The sequence below is a fragment of the Caretta caretta genome, chromosome 1 (genome assembly GCF_965140235.1).
Source record: "Caretta caretta isolate rCarCar2 chromosome 1, rCarCar1.hap1, whole genome shotgun sequence".
Lineage (NCBI taxonomy): Eukaryota > Metazoa > Chordata > Testudines > Cheloniidae > Caretta > Caretta caretta.
In genome coordinates, this window is record NC_134206.1 from 58,395,931 (window position 1) to 58,409,598 (window position 13,668).

General features: G+C 42.0%; 1 protein-coding gene across 10 annotated transcripts in view; it reads right to left on the reverse strand.

Annotated features, from left to right (window-relative positions):
- The window catches only part of FNDC3A (fibronectin type III domain containing 3A), a 207,363-nt gene that overhangs the window by 40,899 nt on the left and 152,796 nt on the right, over positions 1 to 13,668 (reverse strand). For all 10 annotated transcript variants that reach the window (XM_048849789.2, XM_048849826.2, XM_075128431.1 and 7 more), the window contains 4 exons: positions 12,551 to 12,823; positions 6,437 to 6,495; positions 2,353 to 2,510; positions 981 to 1,040 (listed from right to left, as the gene is read on the reverse strand). In XM_048849789.2, the coding sequence (XP_048705746.2) occupies positions 981 to 1,040; positions 2,353 to 2,510; positions 6,437 to 6,495; positions 12,551 to 12,823 (550 nt within the window). The remainder of the gene's footprint in view (positions 1 to 980; positions 1,041 to 2,352; positions 2,511 to 6,436; positions 6,496 to 12,550; positions 12,824 to 13,668) is intronic.

Genomic DNA, 13,668 nt, shown 5'->3' on the forward strand with positions numbered 1-13,668 from the left:
TCAGAATATCAGGTACATGAATGAATAAGGAACTTCCAACAATTTTCACAATTTGTGCAACACCAGAAAGAAAAACATATCATCATAACTTCAAGTTTGGTCTTCATTATTGACCACCTACCTGCATTAATTAGAGAAAAACCTAAAAACCATTGTGGTTTAAGGACTTCATGTTTCATACTTAGGCCAAAATGTTCATGCCTGGATACCTAATGTTAGGCACTTAAATACATATTTATCCAGTTAAATGTGTATTCTCCACCTTCTTTTGTTAGTCTGAAGTCTCATTAACTAGCATCTAAATTAGAAACAAGAGAGAGAGATAGAGAGAGAGGAAAAGGAACCAAGCATGGCATCTTCTCCCCACCATCTGCCATTTCTTCCATGGGCCATGAATTGTGCAGCAGTTCTTGCTGGAGCTGCAGAATTATAGTGAACTAGGGACCCTCGCAACAGTGCATAATCGATCAGATTCTCTTGTCTACTACCACACTGTGTAAATTGCACAAAGTGGTCTTAAAATGTCCAGAGATAGCTAGTGGAGAATTCTCTTTTTGTAGGTGAGCTTTCCATTGGTGGAAGCCTGGCAGAAACGGCTCCATCACCTCCTGTGCCAACCCTGCCACAAGAGGAAGGATGGGAGAGTGTCAGGGGTGTTCTGGTAGCATTAAGTGAGAAGGAGGGAGCATGGTGTAGTGGGAGCCACAACTGGCTTCTAGAGTCTGCCAGTCTTGGACCTCAGGGAGAAAGAGTTCACTACTCTTCATTTGAGAGTATCAACATTTCAGCTGTGGCTAGTTCATAAACTACAGTGATCATCAGGGGAAGAGCAGCATGTCTGGTGGGAAATACTGGAGATATCAAAGTTAGTTACTGTATTCATATTGTTATACATTCTAATTATAATGAATAGTTTCAAATTTGGAAAGTTACTTTAAAAATTTCCATTGCATTTAACAGACAAAAAGAAGGGGACTTACCTTGCATGGTAATCAGTTGCTGGCCTGAGATCATTTATGGTAACACTAGTTTTTTCTCCACTGGAAAGAAGTACAATTTTGTTTAAAATATTGTCTCAGAATAATAGAAATTAAAGATGGAAATAATCTAATCAATCCACCTTGCAGTGCCGGTTGCTCCCCACTATTGCCCAGGGCTTTGTTGTTCTAATATATATAGTGGTGCTTTATTAAAGGTGTCTCTATTTTTTGGGTTCCAGTTCTTTTATATAAAAAAGATTGTCCTCCACTTTTCTCAGTCACCCAGTGAGTGAGATATCGTTTGAGTCCCATCCCTAGGTGGACACTATATGAAAATAATACCGTAAAATACTAATACACAAACCTGTTATAAACACTGATTTTCACACCTCTCTGACGTAAATAAAATCATTACTCAAAACAGTAACTGATTCTTCAAGAGAGCTGCTGCTGCATATTCACATTTGTGGGAACACCAGAGATGGGAACACCACCACACCTAGAGTAGTTCTTATTATGGAGTGCCAATTATTTCAATTTATATAACTAGTTCTCACACCACCGTACATTCAGAACTGAGGCTTTAAAAGGGCTGTGTAGCCCTAGCCACATTCCTTCTATTAAACCGAAAAGTCCTATGAGCACAGAACTTGGAGGAAGAGGGGACGGTAGCAGATAGTATGCATACGCACAGGCAACACACTTGAATAACCACAATTACTATGGTAAATAATTTTTTTATTCTTTATCCTCTGCATATTCCTACTTGCAAGAGGCAAGCAAGAAGTGCAGCCCTCAGGAAGGTGTCCATTAGCCTGGTTTGGCTAGCTTTCAGATTATGTTGTGAAGGCTCATCTCTTCTCCCTTTGTTTTAGGGAAAGAGTGGCAAGGGTCTAGGATTCTGCTGGTGAGACTTAAGTTTTGCTTACATTTTGCTGTTGCCAGGGTATTGTGTTCTGGAAGTAATAAAACTTAATAAAAGACTGTCATGGGGTTCCAGAACCTTGGAAAGGTAGCTTTGTTTTGGTGGTAAGTAATTGAAGTAATTGAAGTAAGTAAATAAAAAAGATATAGATCTGATCCTGTATCATTTCAGAAACCTCAACTTCCATTGTAGTCAACTGAAGGACAGTCAGTGGAAGATGAAGGCATTCTGTTCCTTAAAGGGTCAAGCCTTTACATAGTAAATTATTGGTAAAGATTTGGGAAATAAAGCACTTTCATCTTACTGATTAAAACAATTTGCCTCAAAAGTGAAGTTGTGTGAGACGTCTCATTATCTCACTCTGTAGATAAAAGGCAGTTTTTAAAATAGGCTTTTATGTACAAAGTTCAAGGCATCAATAATCTAATCAAGATAACAAATACCTACGTATATACAGTTTTGTATTTTCCATCTTTTCCGGTGTTTGAAATGAGAACTTCATAAACATACACCTCTGGCACATTATTCTTGTCAGTGTCCCCACTGATGGCACTGGATGGAGGGGACCATGCAAGTACTACTGTCCGTGCCTGAATGTCTGATATCTGCAGAAACATAACATTTAAGAACTCTGTTATATAACTTCAATTGTGTGCAAATACCGATAACTAAATAGTATGAATAAAACAGAACAGAAAATGGGACTTTTTCAGAATATTTGTTCAATTACAATAACTCGCTGGTTAGGCTACAAGTGGGACCAAACTATGTATTTGGAAATACAGGAAATGGCATGATCGCTTCCATATTCAGACACAAAGCTGTTTGCAACCAAAGAACATAAATAAGTAACGAGAGCCATCTAGTGGCAAAATACAAGTGAACAGTATATTTGTTTGTCATTCTTGTATATAAATTCTGGGAATAATTTTTTATTTATTTAACAAGGCTCTAAAGTTTTTTATTACACTTGTCAAAACATGAAGTTAAAGGGACACCATCAACAATAAAAAAGTCACACCTCTGTCTGAACATTTATTACCTGTTGTTACATGTAACATTTAAGATTACTAAAACTGAAAAAGCTTCTATTATATTCAAGATCTTATATTATGTCTATCACCATAGTACCTGAGTGCCTTCCAAAAGCACATTAAGTGACATGACTAACATTTATCGAGTGTGGTGCTCTTTCTTCCTTCCTCTCCCTAAGGGGAAATTTGTGCATGGATTTATTTTCATTTTATTTTTTAAACATATGTACGGCTGTGTTATTATTATTAATTAAGGTTAAGTTTAAAGTGCATTTGAACTTTAGAATGGAAAGTGGTGAGGTTTGCAGTTGTTCTTTGATCCTACAGGAATTTATTCTGCAACCTTGGATCAGTCCTCTGAGAAAGTTCGGTCTTCTGTATAAACAAGCTTCACCCTTGCAGTACACAGCTATGTTGTGCCACAGGAACAGAGTTGTTGACTGCAATCCAGTTCTTGTCCCAGAGCTCTAGGTGGTCTTTTAGGTATCCCAGTCCCAGACCATTAAAAGCCTCCGAGATAGAGACCAAGAGTTTGAATTTGATGTGACATTCTAGGGGGAACCAGAGTAGCAAGTAAAAGACATCTCTGATGAGCTCATGGTAATCCTTGTTGTGCAAGAGGCATGCTACTGTATTTGTACTATGTACTCATGGGGGAATTCTGCAACACTGCGCAATGCAGAATTTGTGCAGAATGTTTCCCGCAGAATTATACTTTTCCCCATAGAATCTGTGATTCTGATGGTGAGGTGAAGGGAAGCTGCAAAAGGGGACCTGCACCCCTCCTTGCTTGCTGTCCCGGGCAGCGGTCCCAAGCGGCCATGTCAGTTTGGGGGAGACTTAAATCACCACCTTGGGGGGACAGGGCTGTATGTGCGTGCGAGACTCTGTCCCTTGCATTGGGCACACAGTGAAGATGAACAGGGCCCTGGGGTGTTTCTGGGGCAGGCCCAGCCTTTGTGCTATGTCAGGGTTGGGTGTAGCCTTGCTGCCGAGTCTGTGCTCCGTGCCCAGGGTCTCAGCTTCCGGCCCCTCCCTGAGGCTCTGCTGCTGCCTGGCATCCCTGTGGGCAGCGGCTCCACTCCCTGAACATATGGCGTGCACTGGCCTTTTATATTGAACAAACTAAGCTGTTCCGCAAGTCGAACCTGCTGTTTATTGTGGTGGTGGACAGGATGAAGGGCCTCCCGGTGTCCACACAAAGGATATCATCGTGGATGACATCCTGTATCTGTGAATGTTACAACCTGGCAAAGGTCCCTGCCCCTGCTCTGACGGCGCACTCCACCAGAGCTCAGGTGTCCATGGCAGCCTTCCTGGCCCAGATCCTGACCCAGGAAATATGCAGGGGGGCAACGTGGTCCTCGGTACACACCTTCGCTTCCCATTATGCTATCACCCAGCACACCAGGGACGATCCAGTGTTCGGCAGAGAAGCGCTTCAGTCAGCGATTTCATGAACTCTGACCCCACCTTCTAGGTGAGGCTTGGGAGTCACCTAATTGGAATTGATATGAGCAAGCACTCAAAGAACAAAAAACGGTTACCTACCTTCTCGTAACTGTTGTTCTCCCAGATGTGTTGCTCATATCCATTCCAAACCCACCCACCTTCCCCTCTGTCTGAGTGATCCGGCAACAAAGAACTGGAGAGGCGGCAGGTTGGCGGGGCCCTATATGTGGATCCATGAAGGTGCGACTCATGGGGCCCCACAGCTGACCTGATGGGTGCTGCTAGGGGAAAAGCCTTCTGGCAGCGAGACTCTGGGTGCAGAGCGTGGGCGTGCTGGGTGGCAACCGAGCCCCAGGCATGGCAGCAGCTGAGATGCCAGGCACGGGGCAGCAGCAGAGCCACGGATGCAGCGGCAGCAGGGATACCGCAGGAGCAGGGCTGGCAGCTGGTACCCCAGGTGTGGGGCCGGGACCCCGGATGCTGGGCATGGGCAGCAGCAGAGCCCTGGGCGCGGGGGCAGCACGGGGATTCCTGAGCGTGGGGAGGCAGCAGAGCCCCACGTAAAACGTGGGGGTCCTGCAGCACCCCCTGCAACCCTAGTTCCCTGGGTAAATGTTTAACCATGTAACCGATAGAATTTTAATCGGTTACACGGTCACTGTTTTTACACATTATTTACATCCCTAGTTTGGACTATCCCAGCAGGGGAAAGTCTTGGACTGAGCTGGCCTGGGTGGGGGAGATAGGAAGTGGCTCAGGGAGTGCAGCCTTAAGCAGCCTTAGTTGCCAGACCACTGGTAGCCCCAAAGGACTCTCGGTCGGAGCCTGGTGGAGTGGGAGGGTCTGGGCTCCCCTAACAACAATGCCCCTGCTGTTCATGGGTCGTGTCCCTGACTACTAGGCCTTGCTTCCTGACCAATCCTTGAGTGAGGACCATTACACTCTGCCAACCAGCAGCATCTCTGTGTCAAACAGGTTTAACTTAACACAGCTTTTCTTCATGTTTGAGCTGATCTTCGTCAAGCATTGGGCTAGGATGATGGAAGTAGTTTTGCCATACGTTTTGAAGGATACAAAGATCTCTCATCTGCATATTGTTGGCATATGAGCTCATTAGGTCTCAGTAGTTCTGCTAATGGCTTCACATTGATGTTGAATAGGAACTGAGAGAGAACTGATCCTTATGGAACTCAGCAAATACAGGTCTGGAGGTGAACATACAGTTACAGACTAAAAAAAAATATTTTCCCCATTTGTTTACTTTGTGCATTTGACAGTACGTTATTCAGGGTGAGTCTCACTTTTTTCACTGCATAGTAAATTAGTCGATTTTCTCCGTCCAAGGCCCTATTTTCACCCAGGAATTGGGAAAATGGACATCATGCCATTCAACTTCAATTAAAAGAAGATATAGTAAAGCTGCAGCTCAACCAGCATACTGATAGCACTTCAAGCTACGAAGACTATTTCTCTCAGCGATCCACATACACCTACATAAGTACTGAATTAGCAAATTTCTGCTTGTAATATATTGAATAATTATTTGAAAAGTTACTGAAAATTTTTACTTCTGAAACTAATTTTGAATGTTAACAAACATTTCCCTGCTTTCTTTAATGATAAACTGCCTATTATAAGAGAGAGTTTTACCAGTACAGTTATTATGCCAGCTGCATTAATGCCACATATACAGAACAGAAACAACAAAATAATGGGATTCTATATGTGTGTGTCTGAATTATTTTAACCTTGACAAGTATACAGTGGGCGAAATTCTTTTCTTAATTACACTGGGACTGTATCAGGGCGAGCAAGAAAAGAATTCAGCTTAATAAGTCTTAAAAAGTTAGTTTCTCTAAAATTTATGAAATGGCCACTTTAAGTAATTTGAACTTCAGTAATCAAAGATCCCTCAGTCTGGTGATTTTTCATTATCGTTGCTATCTAAAGGTCGTCCACACCTGGACAATAGAAAACCAAGTGTCACTACAGGGTAAAACATGAATACCTCAATTCTGATTCTGTGGAAAGTTGCATTTACTTACCACTGGCTTGGTAATACTAGAAATAAGTGCTTCGAGTGCTTTTGTTTCTTCATCCTTTTCTTAAAAAACAAAACAAACAAAAGTCCATGAATAACTGTTTAACATTTTTACAATAAAGCATCTTCTTAAATCCAGACAATACACACACATTTAGATGTGTGCAAGTGGAACTTCCTTATTAACTTAAGCTACTCTAAAACTGAAATAAGAGTACCTAAACAAGGGGGCTGTACACACTTAACAGATTACAGAGGCATGACCATCTCCTAAAAATATATTTATTTGAATTTAAATAACTCACTGCTTTGGAGGGCTTAGGAGATATCTTAGATATCTCAGTTACCTACCCTATTTTTTTATTAATACATTTTTTAAAAAAGTGTTTACACTAACTGAACATTTATTTAAGATGCTTCATACGTTTTCTCACATGTACTACTGAGATAATAAAATGATAAAATTAGCAAGTGAACGGATCTAACCTGGCTTAGGTAGACTATTGGTTAGATGGGAGTTGTAGGGTATTTTTCCTTCATTTCTTTTTTTAAAAAATGAGCAAATTTCAAGTGACCCACTCCCCCCACTTGCTAAATCTCCCACCAGAAAGTGAGATCAAGTCAATTCACTGTTTTATGTTAATAAGATTTTTCTGGTTAAAGTTGATTAAAAAATATCTGTGACCTGTTATGCCTTTGTTACTGCAATTCTACGTGACATTATGAAGTGTTTTCTCTTTTTAAATCAACTTTAAATTTGACATAAAATCCACTGAAATAAAGCAGACTTGCAAAGAAGGCCTGCTGTGTGTGTGTATTTATTTATTTACGATTTTTAGTAATAACAGAGTAACACTGAACTTTATAATAATTGCATTTGAATCAATCACAAACGAGTGCAACTGCAAACACTAAAACCGAAAAGAGAAGGAAAGATGGGAAGATGAAAGTAGAAAGAAAAAATTTTGGTACACAGAGCTGCAATGCTGTTAAGAGAAAAACAGCAATTACAGTTTATAAGTGATTACACAGAAATACCTTTACTGTTAAGATTCTCAATTGTTAGACAATAAAATTTTGGATGCCGCCTCAGAGAGAAACATTTATTTTATATACATGTACCACAGAGGTATGATGTCTATTAAAAGTGTGTATGATGAAATGAGATTATGTGCAAATTAAAACAACAAAGGTAAAATCAAGCCAAAACGTGAACAGTCTCTGTTTTCTTACTCTAAAATGTTTGGCTACTTTAAATATACAGCACACATTTAAGATTTATAACTGTACTGTAAAATGCACTGATTTATTTTGTAACCTTCCAAATAAAACTGCTCGACATCTCTCAGTGAAAGGGTGAGAATTTCATTTTTCTTAGTATTGCACATAGAATAATGATAGCTAAGAAGTCTATCCTTACTGATATGCTATTTTGTTTTTAAGTTTACTAAAAAGCTGCAACATAGTGTACATAAAGGACAATACTATTCATACACAGTGAACATAGGCAATCGAGCAACAGTCATGTAGCCACATAACAACCCCAGCAACAACCCCAGCCACAGAACAACCCCAGCAACAACTTCCAGTAGGGAGAACACAGAAGTGATGTAGCCAGCCAAGCCATGGGTTGTCAGCCCTAGAGGTTAAGACAACAGTTCAGCCTACTGATTAGAGCTGGTTTGGGGGAGGGACAGAGTTCAGGAACTAGCCGAGGGTAACTACTAGAGGGACAGAAGCAGAATGCCAGAGCCAGAGAGTAAACCAGAATCGTAAGCCAGAGGCTGAGCTGAGGCCTGAAGCTGAAGGCTGGAGCAGAAGAGGGACTGGTTCGACAGGGGATCAGGAGCAGGTTCAGTAGATCAGGAGCAGGTTCGAAAACAAGGCTCAGCAGGATGGGAACCAGGCAGGAGCAGGGACTGGAATGAATGGCTGGAGCAAGGACTGGAAACAGGAGCAGGGCAAGCGCAGCTGTCAGCGTGGTAGGTGTTGAGCAGCTTCTGATCTGTTGTGGGTGCTAAGCTTAAAAGATGGCTGCTAAACCATCAGCCAGTCAGGTGCTGTGGCTACTCTGTCAGTTCCAAGGCAGTGTAGCTAGGCTCATTGGCTGCCTGGCAGCAAAGTTAGTCAAGGAGCAGGTTAGCAACTGGTCTGGCCCCTGACAAGTGATGATGAGGGGATGCCCTCTTCTGTGCAGCAGCATGACCGCTTTCCTTCTTCACTGGCTCAGTGCTGCACTAGCAAATATTGAGGACATCCTAACTAGATATGGGTGCAACATTGTAATGAGCCATAAAACCAGAGTCTCTGTTAAACCCACAGTTTTTAGGGTCCAGCAGAGGTATGAATTTAAGTTCCCAGGCTTGTCTTGAAGGCGTTGTGCAGGTTTTCTTTGAGGAAGAGGACTGAGTGATCAGATGTGCAGTGAAAATTTTGTCAAAAGTGTTTGCTTATGGTGACAGGGTGTTTTTGCCTTTTATAATTTTTCTGTGTGAGTTCATTTGAAAGAGCAGTGATTGTCTGGTTTCACCCTCATAGTTGTTGTTGGGGCATTTGATACATTGGATGAGATATATCACATGTGAAATGCAGTGTAGTTGTAGCTGTGTCAGTCCCAGGACATTAGAGAGACAAGGTGGGTGAAGTAATATGTTTTCTTGGACCAACTTCTGAAAAGCTTGTCTCGCTCACCAACAGAAGTTAGTCCAATAAAAGATATTACCACACTCACCTTGTCTCTCTAACATGTTGTGACAGGCATGCATAGACCCCACGGATCTTGAAAGGTGTGCTGTGTGGGTATTGATCATTGTAGCAGTGGTGATATGTCTGCAGGTTTTGCATCTGTTCTGGCATGGTATGGTGCTGCTTTGAGTTGGTGTGTCCTGGTTTATGGGGAGCTTGCTTCTGATGATGAGGTTGGGGGGTGACGGTTGTTTGAAGGCCAGAAGCGGGGGCTTGGGAAAGATTTCATTCAGGATGTGGTCCCTATCAAGTATGGGTTGTATCTGTTTGATACCCCTTAGAGGTATTAGTGTGGGGTGGTAGGTGACAAGTAGGGCTGTGTGATCAATGGTTGTTTTTCCCCTATACTGAAGCAGGTTCTTCTAGCATATTTGATTGGCCCATTCCATAATGTCATCTATTTCTCTAGTAGATTGTCCATGTTTAGTGATGGCAGTTTTAAGTGTTTAGATGTGTATTCTGGACTTTCTCTTGAGAGCAAATACTGTGCCTCGGTGCAGGTAATAGATTTTTTGATATGTCTGGGGTGGTTGCTGGATCTGTAGAAGTAAGTGTGGTGATCTGCCGGGATTTTTTATATAGGTGTTTGTAGGGTTCCATTGTTGAAGCTGATTGTGATGTCCAGGCATTTGATGCTGGTGTGGGAGTGTTCTAGAAGGATTTTGATGAATGGTTAGCGGTTGTGGAGGAAATGTAAAGCAGCAGGGATGCAGACTTTCTGAAGGCCTCCCCTGACTTAGCGATATTCATTCCTCGCTTCTGAGATGACCTGTTGGTTCCAATTTACTCCTGCTGCTATGCAAAACTTTTGTGGACAGCCTAGTCCCACACCTTTTCCAGAGCAAGAGCAGAAATAGGAAATTAACTCACTCTACTTCAGAGCTTTAGCAAGCATCAAGGATAGGACTTCTGTGTATAGATGGTGCTCTGTGTTTGAACAGCTGAGCCTATAACATCACATGTACGGACTCCCTCCTCCCATACAGTAAAGGAACAAACTTCAACAATTCACACTAAGTGTCCCACCTAATAAATTGCTTTAACAATGAAGAATCTGGTGTCTTCTAGCCATCAGTGTTAGCAGACATCATATTCATGCTTCCTATTCCCATGCTCAAAGCTTGGACACCCTATATTTCTTCATCTCCTATTCCTTTCTCATCAGGTGCATGCACTTCATGAATGTCCCTTTTGATTCCTTTACCACTCTTAACTTCATGACTTCTGCCATGGTGCTCATATTCCAGGATCTCTTCTCCATCCTTATTTGCACATTCTGAGCCCTTCTTAGAACTTATTTTTTCTATAAAGGTCTTTCTGCAATGATTTGGTGTGGAAAGAATTTACAAATTAAATCTAAAAACAAAAGCCCACAGAACAAACATAGGACATTCCACCTGCTTAGTAACTGGTATGTAAACATCATGGAGCAGGGTCCAGAGACAATGCATTGGGAGGGAGAGGTGGGTCATGTGGTGCCATGTGCCTGCACGCCCCCCCCCCCAATTTGTCACGGAGGGAGCTGGGCTGAGCGGGATGTGTCTGGGAAAGGCATTGGCAACTAGTGCTCCCGCTGAACTGTAGGAGCAGGATTTTATATTTGTACTATAAGAATTAATGTATGATTTGATCATCCTGCCAACCACCCTTTTTGAATAGCAGAAAGGAATGATCCTCTGGGACACTGGTAGAAACGCATCTGACAGACTGGCAGTGTCTGTACTGATGTTAAGGCAGGGACAGACCAGAACAATCCTTATGACTGATTGTGGTCACCCTTTTGTTTTAGGATAAGTTAGAATGTCTACTATGGTTTCCTATATGTATTACAAATTAGGCACTCTAGTTAAATATACATTTCTTTGTTTTAAGGTCTAGTAAGTAAGAGACAGGATCTTGTATTGTGTCTATGTTAAGGAGATTAGAGGAACGTTGAAGGCCTGGGCCCCAGTGTGAATTGTTTTGATTATAAGATTTAGGAAGGCTTAATTTACGATGTCTTTTGCTCAATATAAAGTGACACTGTTTGTATTCTCAAAGATCTCTGTAAAAGACTGTTTGTGTGAATGAGGAATGCATACATCAGGAAAAGATAAGGTGTGAAGGCCATTTTTATAGCCAGATGGTCAAGGAACACGGAGTGAAGAGACTTAACTACACCAAAGAACTATCAATGCACATCCATAATTAAGGAAGGGCAGACTGATGACCCTGAGGTGAAGGCTGGCACCCCTAAAGACAGGACAATTGATTAAATTGAAACCAGGACAGGATGACCCTCTCGGAGGAGTACTGGAATGTTAACATCAAAAGATACACCAATTAAGAAGTAACCGGTCCCAAACTGACACAGCAAAATCCATAGACTTCAACAGAGAAAAAAGACTATAAGAACAGGGTGCTTGGCCATGGGACTTTGGGTTCGTCTTGCCACACTCCAGGAGCATCAGATCGCAACCGACAGAGCCCTGCTCCCCTCTGCGACCAATCTGGCTGGCCACTAGATTGATCCAGACTCTGAACTGGTAACTATAAACATCAACTGGGAGGACTGTGTGTCTGATTGAAAAGCATACGCTAACTGCTGTATTCTCAATAAATGCGGCATGCTGCCTTCTCCCCATAAAGATCCCTGTGTGCTTCTTATAAGTATAACAGAACCCTGCTAGGACGTGCCCATAGCAGGGAACAGAGATGGAGCTGGCAGTGCAGCTCCACCAGAGGTGGTGTGGGGAAGCCCTCTGAGTCCCGTCCCTTCCTTGCCCACAGCCACAGTTATCTGCTCGGCAGGAGGTGTCTGGAGCCCACTCTGGCCTGTGCTGTGCCTGCAGCAGGGAGACGATAGGAGAAGTAAGTGGGGAAGGAGCTGTGAGGAGGGTGGGAGCAAGGTGGTGCCGGATTGGAGAGGGTATAGGAGGTGCAGGGGGAGTGGAAAAGGGGCCAGAGGTAATGTGTGGATCAGTCACATGCCCCCCCCCAACCTTTAAATTGTGCCCTCCAACCAACAAGAGTTACGAGTAACCTCTGTCAGGGACTGTTTCCCTCTGTGTCCTTTACAGTGTCAAGCAGACTGTTTGCATTCTACAGACACATCAACAAGCAGTACCATGAATATCAAAGAGAGAAACCAAATGGTGGACAAAGTGCAGACCTTTAGCTAAATGGAATTATATGATGTGACCCACAAAACTTGCTCAGATCAAGATGCAGCCTTGCACGCTAGCAGCTGCAGTCTCTTAGAGCTGTTCCTGCTTTAATAACAAGGGTGGTGAAATCAACAGGCTGCTGTCCTGCTTCAGTCTGGTCACAGTGTGATTGCTCCACCTCTGCAGATAATATACAGAACAAGTAGTAGCATTTTGCTAACACTTACCTTCTATTTCTGCATCCACTTGAGAATTACTTTTTCCTTTCCCCAAAGACTTGCTCTTTGTAGATCCTATGCTGACACTACTTGCGTCCTGTCCTTTCACAAGTCCATTATGTTCGTTTGTGGGAGAAGGACATTTCTGAGGGGATGGTGGCGGACTGTTCAATTTGTCTTTCTGTGTTCCATGCCGATCTTTTAATTTTTTCTGTAAACGTTCATATGTTTTACTAGACCTTTCATCTCTAAAGTTGGACCTTCCATGGTTAGAGAGAGCATCTAAATTAAAGCAAAAACATGAAATGCTCAGAAAATGTCATAATGTATAAAATATATTTACAAATTCATTTGAAGAGACTCCATATATATCTTGAAATTACATCTGTTCTTTTCTCATTGTGAACCTAATGAAAAGTTTACCTACTTGGCATTTCAATCAAACGTTAATTGTTGCATATAATTTTTTTAAGGAGAAAAATGTAACCCTTCTTCCTCGTTTTAGTTAAAACAATAGATCTTAAATATTCCAAATTCTGCTTTGCACTGTTTAATACTATTAAATCCTGCACCTGTGTGGAAAAATTAGTGCTTGCCAATATGACATCGGTCTCCCTCTACCAATGAATTAGAGGCTAAGTAGTCTCTATAAGGTCCTGTTGGTGCAATAGACATAGTAATACCTATTCTGATTTATTAATAGAGTGCTGTAAAGAAATATTAAAACAGAAAATGGAGAAACCACAGTGAAACCATATAACTCTTATAAATTCACTTACCGCAGTGTTTGAAGATCTCATTTCAAGGCAGCTGAAACACCACATATTGAGCAAACAAAATGAATCAGCACTTAAGCCCTGATTAAGCAGACCGCACTCATTCAGCAAAGCAAACTGAAGAATAGGCTTTGTTGAATTGGGACTAGAGAGCATTTTACTACAGTAATAAGCCACAACAGGTAATGGATACTGTATCCTAATGGAGGTTCCAGTCAAAAAATTTCTCCTATGTCCTACTGGCTGCAACTGGCAGCTAAGTTTTGGAACAGAATTATGAATGGTCTTTCAGCAGAAACCAACAGAGACCAGTAGAAAAAAATCCCAGCAGCTGAAGGATACTAATGGAAT